General features: G+C 54.1%; 2 protein-coding genes across 4 annotated transcripts in view; one reads left to right on the plus strand and one right to left on the minus strand.

Moving 5' to 3' along the window:
- Pgbd5 (piggyBac transposable element derived 5) overlaps positions 1-10,565 on the plus strand; it is a 60,994-nt gene extending 50,429 nt beyond the window's left edge. Inside the window, exons 6-7 of one of the 2 annotated variants that reach the window (XM_010621920.2) lie at positions 1,916-2,021; positions 3,090-10,564. In XM_010621920.2, coding sequence (XP_010620222.1) covers positions 1,916-2,021; positions 3,090-3,285 — 302 coding nt within the window. In that variant the 3' untranslated portion in view covers positions 3,286-10,564. Of the gene's footprint in view, positions 1-1,915; positions 2,022-3,089 lie in introns of both variants that reach the window. The other variant, XM_033761860.1, reaches the window with a different exon arrangement.
- Positions 10,566-16,887: 6,322 nt separating this feature from the next.
- Galnt2 (polypeptide N-acetylgalactosaminyltransferase 2) overlaps positions 16,888-18,336 on the minus strand; it is a 127,536-nt gene continuing 126,087 nt past the window's right edge. For both annotated transcript variants that reach the window (XM_010621919.2, XM_033761861.1), the window contains exon 16: positions 16,888-17,342. In XM_010621919.2, coding sequence (XP_010620221.1) covers positions 17,187-17,342 — 156 coding nt within the window. In that variant the 3' untranslated portion in view covers positions 16,888-17,186. The remainder of the gene's footprint in view (positions 17,343-18,336) is intronic.

Below are 18,336 nucleotides of genomic sequence, written 5' to 3' on the forward strand. Positions count from 1 at the left end.
TGTGATTCAAAAAAAAAAAAAAAAAAAGATTGGAATCCTTCTGCCTCAGCCTCCCATGGACCATCACACTCAGCTAGTTTTGGTTTTTTGTTTTTTGTTAATGTGGCAGGTGAAACTGCTACAAAGTTTAAGCTATAAATTGCTGTGACTATGGAGAAGGTTTGCGAGTATATTGTAACTGGCTAATGTTGCAGTACAGTGGATTAAACTCAGGACCTTGTACTTGTGAGGCCAGCGTGGAGCCACTGCACTAAATCCCTGGCCAAGTACTGGTTAATTTTGAATGGTTTCTTCACAGCCTTTAAATTTTTTCTGTTGAGATATTTGTCTTTTTCTCATTAACTCCAAAAATGGATTTTCTTCCCATAGGAAATTTTCTTTCTGTATTTTTGCCCTTGTTAGGTCACTTTTGATGGCTGTTTTAATACAAAGATTTTCATTCTTGCAATGGCAAATGTTGATGACTGCCTTCACGGTGTAGACATTCAGCCTTTGTGCTGAGGCCAGACGTGTCCGCAGGCCATACGGCGTCCTCACTCGGTTGCTTAGACTTGCACAGTGGTGGCAGGGGGGTCTACGGACACACTCGGAGCCTGAGCCCGGCTGGGGACAGGACTTCCAGCTGGGAGGACCTCGGTTCTTCTTGTCCCCCTTAAGTTTATGGGTCCATTTAAAGCAAACAGTGCAGTTACAGTCATCATCGGGATCCTGTACCTTTACGTGATGTATCTTGGTCCTTGTTCTTTCCCCACACCCCTGCCCTCCCTTTGCCCCCTTCCCCCTTCCCTGTTTACAAAGACTTTGCTTCCGTTTTTTCTCCTTTCCCCTCCCCATCTCATTTCTCCTTTAGCCACTGTCTTCCTATTTCACGCTCCTGACTATAACATTTGAACCTCATTTACACTTTGTTTTTCACACCAGAGAAACTATTTGATATTTACTGATGTGTGTCCTATTTATTTTACTTAAGAGTATGGCCTCAATCCTAGGTTCTCAAGAGCTGTGGGGACACTGTGCAGCCCCATCTTTCCCATTGGTGCGGATCCCCTCATGAAGAGCCACTGCCTCTAGGGAAAAAGGTCCCAGTTCAGCTGCCCATGCAGGTCTGTCCCACTTTGTCCTTTGTGACACTTGAGGGCCAAGAGGGGTCTTCAATTGAGGGCCTTTTTAGTTTGACCTTGTCCACTTTCATAATTCTGGGAATTAAGTCCTTGGAATATATGAAAAACTGGCACATGCAGGAAGGTGAGAAGGCATCACACACACGTGGCTGTGTGGCCTGTGAACTCGGGGACAGGGCTGCCCAGCAGCAGCGCGGGTGGCACAGCAAGGAGGGCAGTTGGTCCCTGTAGCTCTCAGGCTCTCCTGGTGGAGCTTGTGCTCACCCAGAGGGAAAGCACGCGGCAGGGGCTGAAGCCCTGCGTGAGCAGTGCATGGGCACAAGGGGGTCCCTCCGTCCCTATGTGCAGGGCCCAGGAGTCTGATATCGTAAGTAGGCGGGACCCCTGCTCTTCAGAGCTGGGATCCCAGCTGTGGGGGAAGTGGGCAGAGGCGGCTCCCGTCCTCCTGACCCCACCTGGGTGTGGCCTCCATCCTCTTCCTTCTCTGCTTAGCTGGATAGCAATGTCCCGGGTCCCCCTTCTGCCCTTCCAGGCCTGGTCAGGTAGCTCCCTACCCGGGCCACATGGAGCTGCCTTTGAGTCTGTCATCGGCCCCGCATCCATGACACCCACGACACAAGGCACTGGGCCGCCACAGTGGCTGCGTGGTGCTCACCTCACCCTTGCCTCTCCTTGCCTTCTGGAGATCTGGGTGCGGACTGCTCTTCACCCCTCTCATCACCGTGAGGGGCTGCAGTCCCCTTTGCAGGTGGCTTGGGAGCAGGCAGGCAGGACTGAGCGCTGTCTTCCCGCAGGTGTCATCATTAAGAGGAGAAGCGGAGAGATCCCCTGTCCCCTGGCCGTAGAGGCCTTTGCTGCCCACCTCAGCTACATCTGCAGATACGATGACAAGTACAGCAAGTAAGTGCGCAGCTGTTCCCATGAGGGCGGTGCCATCACAGCAGGGCATTGGAGTCATTGGCTCCTTCCGACTGAGCTGTAGGAGCTGAGGCTCAGAGCCTCAAGCTCGGCCTGCACCGCTCACCTCTATGAAGCCCGTGTCCCCCTCTGTGCAGTCATGGCCCCCTGCCTGCATACCCACAGCTACCTGAGGCACCAACCCAGGGCCTTTTCTGTGAGTCCTATATTCAAGTACAGGTGCCTGAGACCTGATGTGGGCTGTGCGGAGGACATCAGCAGTGTGTAGACGCAGGACACACTCAGTGCATGTGGCGTGCTGCCCGGAGTGTCCCCACAGTGTGCCTAGAACCCAGGAGATGGCTGTAGTCAAGCCTGCGTGTCTGCCGGCCCTTTGAGGGGTACCCACATCTCCCACCCTTTTCCCGGTGCGGAGGGAGAAGCGCAGGCCTGGTCCTCTCTGCGCATCTTCACCTGTCTGCAGAGGGAGCTCAGAGCCTGGGGACATCAGCCAGGGGCTCCGTGCCTGGCCCGGCTGTTGCCACAGGTCATCACAGAGAAACTGGTCTTTACTCAGGATACGCTGTGGTGCCTGCCCTGTGCTGGGTGTGGTGGGGAACGAGGACCCTGCATAGTGGGCACAGAGATGAGTGAACGTGAGGTGGGTGAGATGGATGAACCCAGTGAGTGCACAGTTCCGGGAAGGTCTGGAGCAGATGGGCAGTCAGGGTGCACTTGGGGAGCAGCGACCTGGAGGGCCGAGCCACCCGATGGGGAAGTGACCATGGATTGGGAAGCTTGGGGCTGCAGGGCTGACTGCTCTGAGCTACCCTGGGACACTCGCACCACTGTCCGGCTCTGTGGTGACCCTGGTCTCTTCTGATTTCTCGAGAGCTGTCATTTTCCTGTCTTTGTCTTAGTAGAATTCACTGTGACAGCCCCAGCCTGTCCCAATCCCTCCCACCTCCAGGAGAGCCTGTGACAGTCCCTGTGACAGTCACGGACGGCCACGTCCCGGGCCTCGCTCCCCCAGGTGCACCCCGTGGCTCACCGTCCCCACCCTTCTCACAGGTACTTCATCTCTCACAAACCCAACAAGACCTGGCAGCAGGTGTTCTGGTTTGCCATCAGCATCGCTGTCAATAACGCCTACATCCTCTACAAGATGTCGGATGCCTACCATGTGAGCAGGTACAGCCGGGCGCAGTTCGGGGAGAGACTCGTCAGGGAGCTGCTGGGCCTAGAGGATGTGTCCCCAGCCCCCTGAGGCCAGGCCGGCCCAGGTGTGGCAGGAGGAGGAGGAGGGAGCCCACCGTCACTGTCGCCTGCCACCAGAGACCCCGTGTGAGGAGCGTGTCCTTCGCAAGTGCCCTGTCCGTCTTCAGACACCCACAAAGCCTGTGGAGCAGTGTGCAGGTGACCCGAAGGAAGGCTATGGCCTCAGAAGGCATCAGCGACAGGACAAGCCTGGCATGCTGAGATCACCTGCCTGGCAGGGGCTGACACATCCAAGGTCACTCGGGAGTGCACAGAGCTGGGGACACACAGGAACGGTGCAGGCGTGTGGGGGAGGAGGGAGTTTTTCAGCACTTGCCTCCTGCCAGCAGCTTAGCAGTATCTCGGAAGAAACACAACCGGTGCCATTAAAACACAGAGATGGGATGGCAAGCGTCCACTCCTGTCCTCTGTGAGGGTGGCGGGGGTGGTGGTAAGAGCTGGGATTGCAGCAAAGGCTGATGGTGTTTTTTTATTTTTAAATATATCTTCAGGTTATTTTCTTACTGTCGCTTAAGGTCTACTGTAACGGGGAGGTGACCCCTTTCCTGCCTGCACCCCTCACTGTCCCTTGCATGACCACAGTTGGTGTCTGTGCCTGTGGCAGAAAATACGGGCTGCTGGCTCCCAGGACACCAGGTTGCAGGCCATGATCTTCATCACAGATGTCATTGTTGGCAGAGTTGCTTGTTTTGAAAACTATGTAGCATTGCTGAAACATACGGCTCTCTCTGGAGGACCCTCTGCTAATAGTCCCGTCCATGCAGTGACCCCCGCAGCATCTGCTGCTCTGAGAGTGCAGCTGGCCTTGGAGAGCCCCAGCTTGGGGCTGTGGTCCTTCCTGGGTTGGGTGTGATTTGACCCCAGGGTGGGTGAGGGGATCTCCCAAGACCTGAGCTCTTCCCAGCACCCCTGCAGGTGGCTGAGGGGCCTGACTATCTCACTGCAAGAGCAAGGGGCTTCTTGAGTGATCTGATCCCCTCTGACCCTGTTTACGTAACCACCTCGTTTCTACAACGCAGAATCTCTTCTACTCAGGCTTGGGACGTTCCTCCTCGTCCACGCGCGGCTCCCCGGGGGCTGCTGGCAGCATGCTCCCAGCCCACATCACTCCCCACCCTGGTCATGGTGACTGCCCCAACCCTGTGGTTTGAACTCGATGCCACGGATCGTAGGCCAAATTTTAGATTGTGTTTCAGAACACCCTTGCCGTGCCCTTTAATTGGATTGAAAGCACTTTTACCACATGGAGAAATATATTTTTAATTTGTGATGCTTTTCTACAAGGTCCACTATTTCTGAGTTCATGTGTTTCCAATACTTAGGGAGACTAAAGCTGAAAATTTTTCTGTTCTGTCCAAATAAGTAAAATAAAAATAAAAGTCTATTTAGATGTCGATTCTTTGTTAGTATATAGATTTATTTGAAAGGCCAGGGACAAAAACAAGCTGCGGTTCTGGACAGTCTGGTGGGTGAGCCTATGTTCTGGGTACTGTGGACCCCTGGGCAGGGTATGAGATGAGTCCAGCTAAGTGGTGACTCAGAGCAACACAGTTAGTAATGGTGGTCATTTTGGCTACAGCCTCATACTTAGTCCCAGTTATCTGAGATCAGCTGCAATCCAAAATTAATGCATAGAAAATTCCAGAAATAAATCCTAAGTTTTAAACAGCTTTTATTATAGTATAGTTACAATCATCCTGTTTCGTTATTTACCCTTTACTGTGTCTAATTCCTAAGTTACACTTTATCCGAGATATGTACATACAGGGCTGGTACCACCCTGTCAGGTGCCCGTGGGGGTAGGCAAGCATGCCCCTGCATGAGGGGACAGTAGGCATTTAGGTACCCATCAGCTGAGGAACCTCCAGGCCTGCCTTACCCCACACTGTCAGCTGTCCTCCGTGTGTTGTGTGTCTTCAAGTTGGCAGGAGGGGCATTGCACTCCCGGGCAGCTGGGGATGAGTCACAGAGAGTAGTGCCACCTCCGGCTCTGTGGCCCTATTCCCTGTTGATGAGGGGAAGCTGAGAGGACTCCTATCATCGTGAGGTGTGTGCAGGGGAAAAGTTTCTTTTTCCTTCTAGGACAAAATGGTGTGTGATACTGACTTGGACAACCCTCGGGACCTAACTTAGGACCTGCTATCAAGCCGCCCCAGTATCTCCTGGCCCTGAGGTGGACACTGGCCATCTCTGGTGACCAGGAAAGGTCTTGGTGAGTCAGCTTTCTGTTGCTGGGACAGAACACCTGACACAATCAACTGAAGAGAAAGAAAAGTTTATCACAGCTCATGGTCTCAAGTTCTGACCCCTGGTTGCTTGACCCTTTGCTTTGGGCTGTGGTGAGGCAGAACATTCGTGGTGGCTGGAAAGCAGAAGAGGGTGGGCATGTCCCCGTGTCCCCTGTAAGGGGACATACTCAGTAACCCAACTCCTCACGGGGACCCACTGCCTGCCTGTTGTGCTGTGAACTGGGCAGCAAGTCTTTAGCAAAGGGGCTTTGGGAGACCTTTGGGACCAAGACCATATAGCTGTATAAGTGACTCTGTGAGACAAGCCAGCACCTCTGTACCCTGTGGCCAGTGACTCCTCTCTGCGTGGGCCCATCACTGTGCCAGACTCATTCTGCTATGAGGTCTAGAAAAGAAAGAACTGTGAGATTCCTGGCCCTCACGCCAGACAAAAACGAAAGCTTCTAGGCTCCTCCAGGGAAACTGCAGTGGTGTGTGGGATTCGGGGGGATTTAGGTGAATTCCAGTTGACACGTTTTCCTTACCGGTTCCACGCTCCCCACACACTTGCTCCTCACAGAGCCTCTTTTGAACAGCATCTTCTAGTGGTCCGTGACCCATCTTTCAAAACCCAGGTGAGTTGTGGGAAAGTCTGAGTGAATCAGGTAAGGCCTGGCCACCAAAGTTGTATTAACTTTAGAGTGTGCAGGAGGCAGAATACTGAGGCCGTAGGACAGGGCCTAACGCAGGACCCTGTGTGTCGGGCTCACCCCCACTTACATGTCAAGTCCACTGGTCAGAGCAGTGTCCGAAAGGCTGATGGTCAGGGTGCGCTGTGTAGCTCAGAGGGCCTCAGCGGGCCGTGCTCTCTTCCTGTGAGCAGGGGGAGGCCTGTGGCACCCAGTTTGCCTGCATGAGCCTGCGTCCACCCACGGCAGTCACTTTTTTGCACAGTGTACCTCAGTGCCTGCATAATGCACCTTTCCACAGCCTCATAGGAAGGAACCAAACTATAGTCAGTCATTGAGAGTTCCAGGTCCTTTGGGTGCTTTTCTAGTTCTCCACAGGAGGGTGTGTCTTTCTGGCTCAGATAAATTTAGGACAGGGGTGAGCCCCCAGCTGCACCTTGTGGCACTAAGGAGTCCAGCAGTGACCGGAGGTCCGGGCCAAGCAACCCTCTGCTCAGTGCCACACAGCCTCTGGGTGCCTCAACCCGTGCACCAGCTCCAGGTTGGAACTCTACCCCCTGTGTGGGCTCCTCCCATCTCAGCTTAGCAAGCTGGGCCTGGTGTGGTTAGAGAACCAAAGAAGCCTGGTAAAGTTACCTGGAAAGTACCCCGCTGCCCGCTGTGGAAAGACCTCTGCCCAGAGATGCCACTGCTGTTACTGAGGTGGGAAGAAGCTAAGGACAAGGCTGGAGAAAGGAGGAGGACCAGCCACCCTGGAGCCCATTTTCTGGGACTAGATCCACCTTCTGAGTTAGACACTAGCGCAGGACCATGATGCCCAGCTCTAAATACAAGAAAGTAAGCAGGTGACTTACTTTATAATAGTAAGTCCCTTGCTCATACCTAGTGGTCTCCTGCGAGTGACACTTGGCAAACCCAGTCTTAATTACCATGTCACTGACTCACTGTAAACAGGAGACTGCTCCAAAGTGTTTGGCTGTACAATCTCATCTTCACTGGCTACTTCCCAACAGGTAAAACTTTACTTTTTTTTTTAATCTATAGGTATTTGGAAATTTGCTCATTGTATATGGATTTGGAGATGAAAATAGAAATGGAGGGAGCCTCACCTGCTGTGAGCAATATTTGGAGTGAGTGGGGCAAGGGGTGTCTTGTAGCCCCCGCCCAGAGGCCTTTCCTGGGGGTGGTCTGTCCTGCCCTGTCCATCCTTCTGTGTCTCACTTTCCACTTCTGAATATATACAGAATGGTCAACATTTAGTAATTAGGCAGTGAGACTTCAGCTCTCTAATCACTTTTCCCCCTAGATTTGCTCTATTTTATTTTGTTTTGTATTTTGAGACAAGGTCTTGCTGTTTAGTTTACCCTGGTCTTCGACTCACAAGGATCTGCCTGCCTCAGCCTCCTGAGTGCTGGGATCATGGGCATGCACCACCACACCCAGCTACACTGGCTCTCTTTAGAAACCTCATCTCCATTGCCCTTGAGGGCTTGCAGTCGGGTGAGGAGGGACATGGCATGAGTAGGGCAGGGGGTGTCCTGTCTCACTGGGTGGGAGGTGTACCCAGAACCACCACAGGCACTGTAAAGTGTGAGCCCCAGCTCTGGGTCACAGGATTGTGGTGGAGGGTGTTTTCGTCACTCAACCCCTCTCAACATAGTTGCTTTTGAGTTCCTCACCCACAGCACAGCATCCACTTGCTGCGGTCCAGGTGCTGTGGGTCCCAGCAGTCTGGCCTCCTGTGCAGGCCTGGTTCATCCTGTGACAAGATAGGGGCCAGTTAAGGGGTCCAGGAAGGCAAGAATAGGGCCCTCACAGAAACCACATGAAGGGGTGCTGATGGAAAGACTGAGGTGACAAAGTGGGTGAGGTCTGACCCAAGGGGACTGGCTACTTGCCTCTGTCTTTCCTGGTCTCTTGGATGCAGGCAGGTCTGAGGGGCTTCCAGGCCAAACCTGAGGGGAGCAGTATCCAGCATCAAGGGCTGGGGCGAGGTGGCCACGACTGCAGGCTATGCACTTGGGCGACGCACTGGGTTGGGCCTGACCCTAGGAAGGAGACTGCCAAGCGCTAGATGGCCTCTGGGTCCATAAAAGACCCATCCGGCCCCTCCTCTGAGGTGAGGGAGCTCCATTCTCTAGAGGAGCGGCCATTGGTGATGATGAGGAAACAGTGGTCAGTGACTCCAGAAGGAGATTTCCATTTTCACCAATACTTCATTATCTTTTCCTCAGTTTCCTCCCAGTTTTTAGTTAAGCAACTGGAGGGTGGGTAATCCCATCAGGAAACTGCACAGGTAGCCAGCCCTCGGGTGATGCCATCCCCTTCTGTAATGGTGGGTTTTACACTAAGTTTTTACAAGTTTGTATGCCATAAGTTAAATTCTGGGTTCTACACTGAAGTGTGCCCTCCCCCCATATACAAATTACAATTTAATTCAGGTACCTTGTGGTTATTTCTTCCATAAAGCTATTGAAATGGAGGCAGATATATCATCCTGGCCTGCAGTGTTCCTCCGTGGGACGGGAAGGCATGAGAAAGCCTACTCACCAGAGCACCAGGGCCTGCAGCCCAGGAGCAATGGTGGAGGTCACGGAAGCCACCCAGGGCCCTGGGGCCAGACATAGGCTGGTGCTGGAGGTGTCAGCCCTGCCTCTGGTCCCTGCCCTGCTGGCTCCCTCTGCTCTGAGGCTTTTTCTGCTGCCTGATGCTCCCTTGACTGCTGCCCACAGCTGCCCTGCACCACCCTCCTACTTCCCAGATTCTGGAGCCGGGATGATATGGTGTCAGAAGCCAGAGAAGCCCCAGCTGCTTGGCTGTCCCCTGTTTTGTATACTTCTTTACAGGAAAACAAAAAGATTTTGAGAAGCATTTCAAAAGCCTTTCAAGTTAATAGGATATAAACTATTTTTCATAACACATGATGTCGATGCTTTAAGTTTTTCTATAAGCCTAAGGTAATTTTCAAATACACCATAAATTCTCGGTGATTACAAACTTTCGCTCTCCAGATCTTTCAGGAAGTACAGAGTTTACTTTTAAATTTATCCCGGATATAATGCTTTTTAATAAAGCGAGTTTCTCTCGATCCCACCTTCTATGTCTCTGCCTCTGGCTACTCTCTGCAGAGGTCTACACGCCACCCCCTTGCCCCAGTGCCTTGGTGGCCCAGGAACATCAGGGTCCCTTGGCCCTCCCTAGGGTGCAGCACTGGTCTGGTCCTCACCTGCCCCTCTGTGGATACCATAGCAGCTGTCACCTGACTTCAGGTCCTCAAGCCTCAGGAACTGTCCCCTCCACAGCAGCAGGGTGGGAATGGGCTTTTGTATGAAAGACTTCCTGAAGGCAGAGAGAGGACAGACTCTGACAAGGAGCAGATAAGAGACAATCTATAAACAGCATGACTGGTCTAGTTTATGGACACTGTATTTACTGAATTCTGATCCTACCTCCCAGCAGTGTGGGCTTCTGGGTGCTGTATTAGTCCGCCCTTGGTCACTAGAATAACATCCCTGAGGCTAAGCACCTTTATAAAGAAAAGAGGTTCTGGCTCCTAGTACTGGAGGTCCGAGGTCAGGGCCTCATCTGGCAACAGTCTTGCTGGCTGTGCCCTGAGGCAGTTCAGGGTGTCACAGAGAAAGAGACAGCATGCGTATCTGTGTGTGTGCCTTCTAGTTGCTCTCATCACTGGGACTCCACCCAACCCCAACCACCTCCCCAAGGCTCCGGCTCTAAACACTATACTGTATTAAATTTTTCTTCTCAATGTCTCACAATGGGGATTCATCTTTAGCAAACAAGTCCGTGGAGGATACAGGTACCCAGGCCACAGCAGGGGCCCCCAGGGATCCTCAAAATCAAGCTGTGTTCTTGTCTGAAGAGGACAGCACAGGGCAAGCAGATCAAAGTCATTTAAAAAGCCTTTCCTCAACTAGGATACATCATGAACAGGTACAGATTCCCAATGATGAATGTGATCACAGTGTACACCTAACATGCACCAATAAACAATTTGAAAAAAAAGCCATTTCTGAGCTTTTCTGAGGGGATACTAAGCCCCAAGGTGGTGGGTAAGCAAGGACTGCTGAGCCATGGAGAGACAAACTTTCTTTTTGGCCAGGGCAGTAATAGTAAGAATCACACTTGGGTACCGACCAGACCACATCCTGCTGGGGGCAGAGGAGGCAGAGTATCTTACAGGAATCAGGGAATTCTGCTTGGACCTCAGACCGTGTGGGTGCGAATCTGAAAACATGTAGGATTGTTTCCTCCTTTGGGAGGAAGCGGAGTCTGCCCAGAAACTCCAGGGCGAGAGGACCTATCTGCACCCCCACCAAGGCTGCTGCTTAGAGGACCGTGCCTGGACCCAGGAGGCCGGAGGCGAATGACCCAGGCTGTCTGTGCTATGCCTTTGCACCCCCTCAGTCCTTCCTGCCCTTGTCCCATCCTGGGCACCAGCAGAGACGAGTGAGACCTGTCCTTGGGTCACCAGCAGCCCAGCCCTAGCAGCAGCCCTTTAGTCCACATCCTATCCAGCGAGGCAGAATGACTAGAGACCTGGCGGAGGGGACCCCAACCCTGGACCGAGGCCGGGCCTGCGAGAGTGAGTGTGTTCGTGGAGACAACCGAGAGGAGCATTCAAGCACCTAGGACAGCTTCCCTGGCGTGGGGACTGCAGGGCGGGAGACAGGACAGTGTAGGTGTCTTTCATCTCTACAGTGTTAGAATAAAAAAATACGTAACAATCCAGTCTTACCTCGAGCCAGTCATTTCCCAAACATGAGATGCTTGTACTGCTCCACTGACTGCCAGTCGCTCACGGTGTCATAAACTGCCCTTGCTCATCTTCTTGGACTCAGTCCCCTTCAAGGAGACGAAGCTGCCCCCAGAATGTCCAGCAGAGGGCAGAAGAGTACAGCATGGGAGCCTCAGGTCCACAGTAAGAGCATTTGTGCAACCAAACGCCCAGGGGTGTCGCCTGGTCACTCAACAGAAGAGGGACAGCTCAGGCACATCCACACCTGTCAGACCACCACCTCTGAGTAGTGCTGCGTCAACCTCCCCCTCCAGAGCTGGCTTTTTAAAGTGGCCTCTCTCCTGGCCTTTCCCACAATGGCACATTGGAACAGCCTCCCCACACACATGCGTTGAAGAAGCCAGCACAGGCCCTGTAGGTTAGCAGAGGCAATGTGTTTTCCCCCACCCAGTTGTAAACCCCTACTTGGACTCGGGTGCCTCTGGGACAAGGAGCAAATCCAGGTCCCCAGCAGAGGAAGCCAACGCGCTGGAGTCTGTCCTCAACATTCTCCTGGGTAGCCCCGTGCTTCTCTACAGTTGGAGCTGCTCACTGCTGCCCTCTTCTGGGAGTCCCCTAGTCACTGAACCTCCTTTCCAATCTGTCCTGGGCACCGCCATGTGCCTGGTTTAACTGATGGGTCCTGGGAATCTTCCAAGAAAGTGCCTTGTGCCAAGTACCTTAGGAGGGTCATTTGTGAGCTTGTGGGGAGTGGGATTATTTCTGTTCTTGAAGACAAGGAACATAGCAGAAAGACCTCAGGCCAGTTGGGAGCCACAGGTCCCTGTGCACTGTGCTATCTTTGAACTATCACATGGTTATAAGGACAGCTCAGGAGGAGTCAAGCTAAAGAGTGCTGTGGTTGTTCGTCTGGGTGACACCTTTTAGCATCCATCCAGGCACAGGTGACTAATGGCCCAGAGGAGGGGCGTGCTGGGACAGTGGGGTGGGGGACAGCGTAAGAGGAGGCTTTTCAAATTCTCTGAATCACCCAGCAACACCTCTGGGTGGCAGTTGGCATGGGCCCAAGGCTGTCAAAATGCAGTCTGTCCACGAACCTTGCCACCCTGTCCTCACTTCAGTGTGACCCACAGACACCTGTTCCACGGCACTCCACAGCATCGGGACGTTCCTCCCAACTGCATTTTCTGCCTGCTGGGCGCATCTGGCTACAATAAAAGAAGCAGGTTTGGGATGAAAATGTCTGAGTCTTCAGAGAGAGAAGTGACTAATGAAATTCAGGCCAGGAATAGAGACCCACAGTACAGCTTGACCAGCTCTTTCCCCAAACTGCCATTTGAAGAGGCTTCTGACAAAGAAGAGCCTTCATGCTCTGCCAGCCCAGACCTAAGGCCCTCTCTCAGGGCAGTCTCAGCAGGAGACCCACCGTCCCTGGCAGGGGAAGGATGTGGTACCACTAGAAAGGTCCCTCTTCTTCACCAAGTGGAGTACCAAGGGCAGGAATGGAGGCCGTGCACTTAGCAATACAAGGGACAGCAGGGGACATGCCTCTCTGCAAAACCGCCTCCCAAGGAGACAGCAGCCCCCAGGACAGGACGCTCTGTTCTCTAACCTTGTGACCACCACCTACCCACTTACCAGAAGAGAAACAGCCCAGGACACGATGGTCAAATGGCCCATGGCCCTAGACCACAGCGCACAGGCAAGCCACTCTGGTCTGGGCATCACACCTGCTGCTGCTCCGGTCCCACATGAAGTCAGCGCTGACCAGACACCAAGAGGGGTGGGGACCTTGGTGCTTCACACAGGTGTTCATCCAGCACAGGGAGTTAAGCCCCTGGCCTTTACAAGAACAGCTCAGACCTGCAGCAGCAACAGCAGTATCCCTGGGAGCCCCAGAAACAAGGACCCTAGGCCCCACCCAGCACCTGAGCCAGGGTTCTGCAGGGCTGATATTGGAGGAACGCTGGGCGGGCGGGCGTTGGGGGGCTATGTGAGCCCAGCAAGGCTCAGCTGTAAGACTGGGTGTGGACTTCGGGTGTTGCACCTTTTAACTCCCAAGCTCTGAATAATGTAAGAGTGATGCAGAGGGCAATAACCTAAGTCCCAGAAGTGGGCTCAGATGGCTGTGCTAACCACAGTGACACAGGCAAAGCTGTCATCCAACAAATGAAGGCAGAAGCGCCGAGTGGGCATGCTCTGAGCACACTTGGAATACAGTTCTGGATGACTGTGTTCCACAGTCAGGTGACAAATGTGCCACTGTGGACACAGACTGGACGGTGGCTGGGGTGGCCATCACTGTCCAGGCCCGTGAAGCCCTGGCCAGAGCCCACCTCCACTCTTGCTCAGCTGTTGGCTCCTTGAGCATGGGACACCAGAATGACAACAGCCACCAAACCCCACTTGGGGTGGCAGTGAGAAGGGAGGGGCTGCCCATCCACCAGGACCCTCTCAGGTCCCACCCAGCTCACCTGCTGCAGCACGGGTTCCCCCTGAGTCTGTCTTCAGCCTCTAGCTTGCATCTCCCTAGTGACCTTCCTCCGCTGCAGCGGGGCAGCCTGGCCTATCTGGCACCGGCTCCGGCTGACTCTGCCCGCTGGGATCAGCTCCTGTCTCTGCAGTGACCAGTCTTCACACCTGGCCGGTTCCCACCCCACCTCACAATCCAGTCCAGGAGCAAAGAGTGCAAGGCAAGCCGCAAGGACGGGCTCCTCCCACCCTGCCCCTCACTGCACCTTCCTGTGCTCACGGGGGACTCAGCGCTTCAGCAGTACCCTGTCCAGGTCCCAGGTCCATTCTCTCCCCTGGGAGAGCCCACAGCTGTCCCGTGGGTCTTTAGGGGAAAGCCTGGGAGGCTCTGGGTGGCAGCGGTCTGGGTGGCCCAGGTAGAGATCTGCTCTTCTCACTCCACTTGAGACAGTGGCACCGACGAGGTAGCAGAAGGCCCTGTCACAGGCAGGCTCGGTCCCTGTCCTAAGGCAAGGCGGGGCATGAATGGCAGGACCCACAGTGGAAGCCTCGCCTGCCGTGTGGCATCCTCCGGCCCCTCCTCCCCTCCATGTGTTAGTGGCAAGGCCCTGTCCTCACCACTCCAGGGCCTGCTTCCTTCCTGTCACTTGTCCCCCACAGCACTGCAGTGGCCCTCCCAGGCACCAGGACGGGGATAGTAGGATTGGGGCAGCCTCGATGTTTGTGAGTGAACTGGGCAATCGGCTCAGCTCACCAGAGCCCAGTTTCCCCAGCAATGAAATGGGAGTCCCATCTTTGTAGTCTGTGAGGGTTGGAGGTAGGCTTGTACAGGACTGGCCAGTGTCAGCAAGCATCACAGGGAGACCTCCTGTCACACCCTACCCCTCGTGCTTTCCATTTGCCCATGTGGCACAGTGTGCTAGGCACTAATCTGCTCTTCCTAGCCCTGAATACAGCTCCTTCCCACCCTGCGAGGCCTCATCTCCACCCAGACTGCGGACCAACTGGCCAGGGCTGCGTCTCAGCACATCCACACTGGAGCTGCTTGTGAGCCTCAGCTCACCCTGGGGGAGCCGGCAAGCCCCAGATACCTGGTGAGTGACAGGTGTGTCCCCAACACCAACATGCAAACATACTGGCTCCTCAGTGTCTCAGGCCTAACGCAGGTGGCTGTAGAACTGTGTGACCTATGCAGGTGCCACTCCTGTCACCAGCTTCCCCAGCAGCTGTAAAATGTGAATGCATCCAAGGGCTTGGCTGGGTTCCCAGAACATCATGGCCACTTCATAGACAGTAAGGATCATTACAGATAGAGACAAACAACAGATGTGCTGGCGGTAACAGGCGAATACATCTTTACAACATGAGGAGAAACAGTAACTGCGCAGGCCCCAGAGGATAGGCTGTGACCCCTGCACTCAGACCCAGCCTCTCACCATAGAAAGACCCAGTGACTGCAGCTACAACCAGACAGCACTATCTATAAAGCATCTTTTCTTTATTTAAGTTAAACAATTTCAAGGATGGTTTCCATCTATAAAATGGACAAAGTACAAGCTCTGTACAGCAGTTCTTTTTAAAAATCAACTGGAAAAAAATTACCAAACTATATTTTAAATTTGCAAAACACACCCACAGATACCATCATTTCAGCTTTTAAGGAGACACAAGGACCACAGAGAAGACGACATCTCTGCCTGTGTGCTCGGACAGCTCTTGGGAAGTTTGTTTTAAAAACAGGAGTGGGAGGGTGGGACAGTCCCGAGGACTACAAAAATAACATGAGCACAGTAAGTCACTTTGGCACGCTGTGTCCTGTAAACGGGGCCCACCTTGAGGACCGGCCCAGAGGCCTCGGCTGTAAGCCACCCACACAGTACCCCCAAGTGGCCGGACAACACAGCAGGTGCACAGGTGAGAGCTACAGGCCCAGGTGCCCTCGACATGCTCCTTCAGGAACCAACGCCATCTGCCTCCCGTGGGTTTTGTCTGACAAAGCAGCTCAAAGGTGACGGGGTGAGACCAGAGCCCAAGTGCTAGGGTGAGCCGCAGACTCCACCCTCCCCTGCTCCATGGCCCTGAGGCTCCACCTGCACCCAAGAGTGATCACCCTTGGAGCCACCCTGGAAGACGGCAGTACGTGGTGTTAACCTGGCATGTGGTCACCTGTCTCTAAGATGCATCAGGCTGCTCGGCAGGGTAGCAAGTGAGACACAGGGCAGCCACCTGGCCAGGCCTCCACTAGGGCCATGGTCAGCTGTTCACATGTGGACTGGCAGTGGGGGGAGACCAGGAAGGAGAGCGTAGATCAGCGACTCCTGGCAACCTGTACCTCCACAGCCTCCACAGCCCTCAAAGGCACCTTGAGCCCAACCAGCCTGAGCCTGGAAATCTGCATGTGAGGGAGGTGGCAGGGCAGGGACCATGGGAGCAGTGGGGCTGGGGCTGTGCCATGACAGGGACACCAAAAAGTCAAGGGAGTTCTGTGGGGACACTGCTGTCCATGAGGCTGGTGCCCAGGCCGGAGCCAGGCCCTCTCTACCCATGGTTCACACAGGATGCAGGCTGCTGTCTCATGCCCAAGTCCTCACTGTATGGGCATGGGCCTGTGTGGCTCTGACTCCTCCCAACTCTACCCAAAGTCCCCAAGCAGCCACGTGCAGGGGTGCCGGGCAACAGGACACCAACCATGCAGGCTAGGAGCCAGGCCGCCTGCAGGTCGGGCATTCATGGCCAGCATGCTACAGCTGCAGGCATCAGTTCTGAAGGCCTAGTATGTAAGGTCTCACTCTCCCATGAAGCCCAGTGTTAGCATGTGACAACTATCTAGGGTCACTAGTCTGCCCTGTCATAGGCCAGGGGGAATACTGCCAACTCACATTAGGAGCTGTGGGGATGGGGTTTTTCTCCCCTAAAGGAAAAAAAAATTAATTAAAAAAAAACCCAAAAACCAAAGCAACACTTGCCAAAGTAAATAACCTATGTGGGTTTATGGATACCAAGACACAAAAGTGGATTTTCCAACACACAGCAGCGATTCCCACGTGGAGGCCACACAGAGATGCCCATGGGCTGGGGATGGGGTGCTGGGAAGCCCCCGCTGGCCACAGTGGCACCTCCTGGCTATGAGGCTCCTGGGGACCAAGGAGAAGTGGCCCCTCCACCCTGCCATGCGCTGTGCTGTGAGGAGCCTGTGAGAATCGACCTAGAGACCTGGGGAACTGACCGTACATCCTCTCTGTATATGTATTTATATTTAGTGTCCCACCATAGAAAAGTCACGTTCAAATACAGCAAGCACATCAGTGGGAGAAGGGCGCTGGGCCTGGAGGCTCAAGAAGGGGTGACAGGGAACCTGCAATGATGTGAGCCGTAACCGTGGGACCCACATGTGATTCTGATGGGATCAAAATGGTCGTTGTAAGAGTTCTCCTCCCTCTGCCATCACACACACAGAGCTGCTCCTCCACTGTGTGCCTCAGCCAGGTGGCTCCTGGCTACTGAGCAAGAGGAGAAGGAGGAGGGCGGCCACAGGAGGGGCCAGCTGGGCCCCAGCAGAGGGGCGGACTCCTGGCCGCCGTTGAGTCTGTCAGCACAGCTGCGCCTCGCTGGAGCTCTCCGGCTTCAGACCATGATGGAATACTGAGGTATATAGTTTCGCGGAAAGTTTAAGAAACATAATCGATAATGTGATTACCAGCTTGGCCAGTGGTTCGGCTGTAGGCGTGGGCTCTGGGCTGGGCTGCTACTGCTGCAGATTGAGCGAGAACTTCCACTGCTGCGAGAGGGCTGGGCCGCAAACCTCCACACTCAGGCCCCCGCTCTTGGCCGTCCGGCTGTCCAGGCAGAGGCTGCTGCCCACATGCCTCAGCTTGGAGTTGCTCTCTATCTGCTCCCACTTCTGCAAAACACAAGAGTGTAGCTGGGGGACAGGGTGCAAGCCAGGCGCTGACAGGTCCTCTGGCTTCACTCAAACAGACCAACTCACTTTCTCTCACTCAGCCTCTCACCATCAGGCACAGGGCTCAGCAAGAGCCACAGCAGACCGGCCCTAGCATGGCGAGGGTGGAAGAGAAATCCGGTTCTCTGGACACAGAACTCAAACACCCCATCCTTCCTCACCAAACCTCCTTCCTTGGTTATCAGGTTATTAACATGAACACTCACACACTGCAGCCTGCACACGGGGTGGCTGATGCAACACAGTCTCACCCCTGTCAGGGGCCCTGGGAAGACCCAGCTGTGGGGAGCCACCCGCCTGGAGGCCTTGTAGCTCCTGCCAGTGTCCACATGGGAGCAGAGCCAGAGAAGTGGTGTCAGGTCCCCAAGAGGAGAGAGATGCTGTGGGAACAGGCCCCAAGGGGCAGGGGTCAACTCCCAGGCTGCTGCCCCTCCACCATGTGCAACTGCCTTGTGAGAACTACTGCCTGCTTCCAAACACCTGCACCGCAGAGCCAAGCCGGCCCAGGGCTGGATGCACCATCAGCAGAGCGCAGGGGATAATCACTGCTCCTAACGCCCACACAGGGTCACCTGGGAAAACACCACACAGGGAAAACAAAGACCATCACGACTTCAAGGAAACCTGAGGTTCCCTTGTCCATGTTTGGCAAGGAATACAAACATCCCCATTTCAAGATCTCCAATGTTTGCTCTTAAAACACACACACACACACACACACCACTCCCACACACACACACACACCCCACACACACACACACACACACACACACACACACCACTCCCCAAAGCTCTTCCTTTATTAGCAGAGATTATGGTTCTAATTAATTTTTTTGTTTGTTTGTTTTTGAGACAGGGTCTCACTATGTAGTTGAGACTGACCTGGAACTCACTATGTAGCCCAGGCTGGTCAAACTTACAGCGATCCTCCTGC

This window comes from Fukomys damarensis, unplaced genomic scaffold (assembly GCF_012274545.1).
Source record: "Fukomys damarensis isolate Sample0158 unplaced genomic scaffold, DMR_v1.0_HiC HiC_scaffold_10, whole genome shotgun sequence".
Taxonomy (NCBI): Eukaryota; Metazoa; Chordata; class Mammalia; order Rodentia; family Bathyergidae; genus Fukomys; species Fukomys damarensis.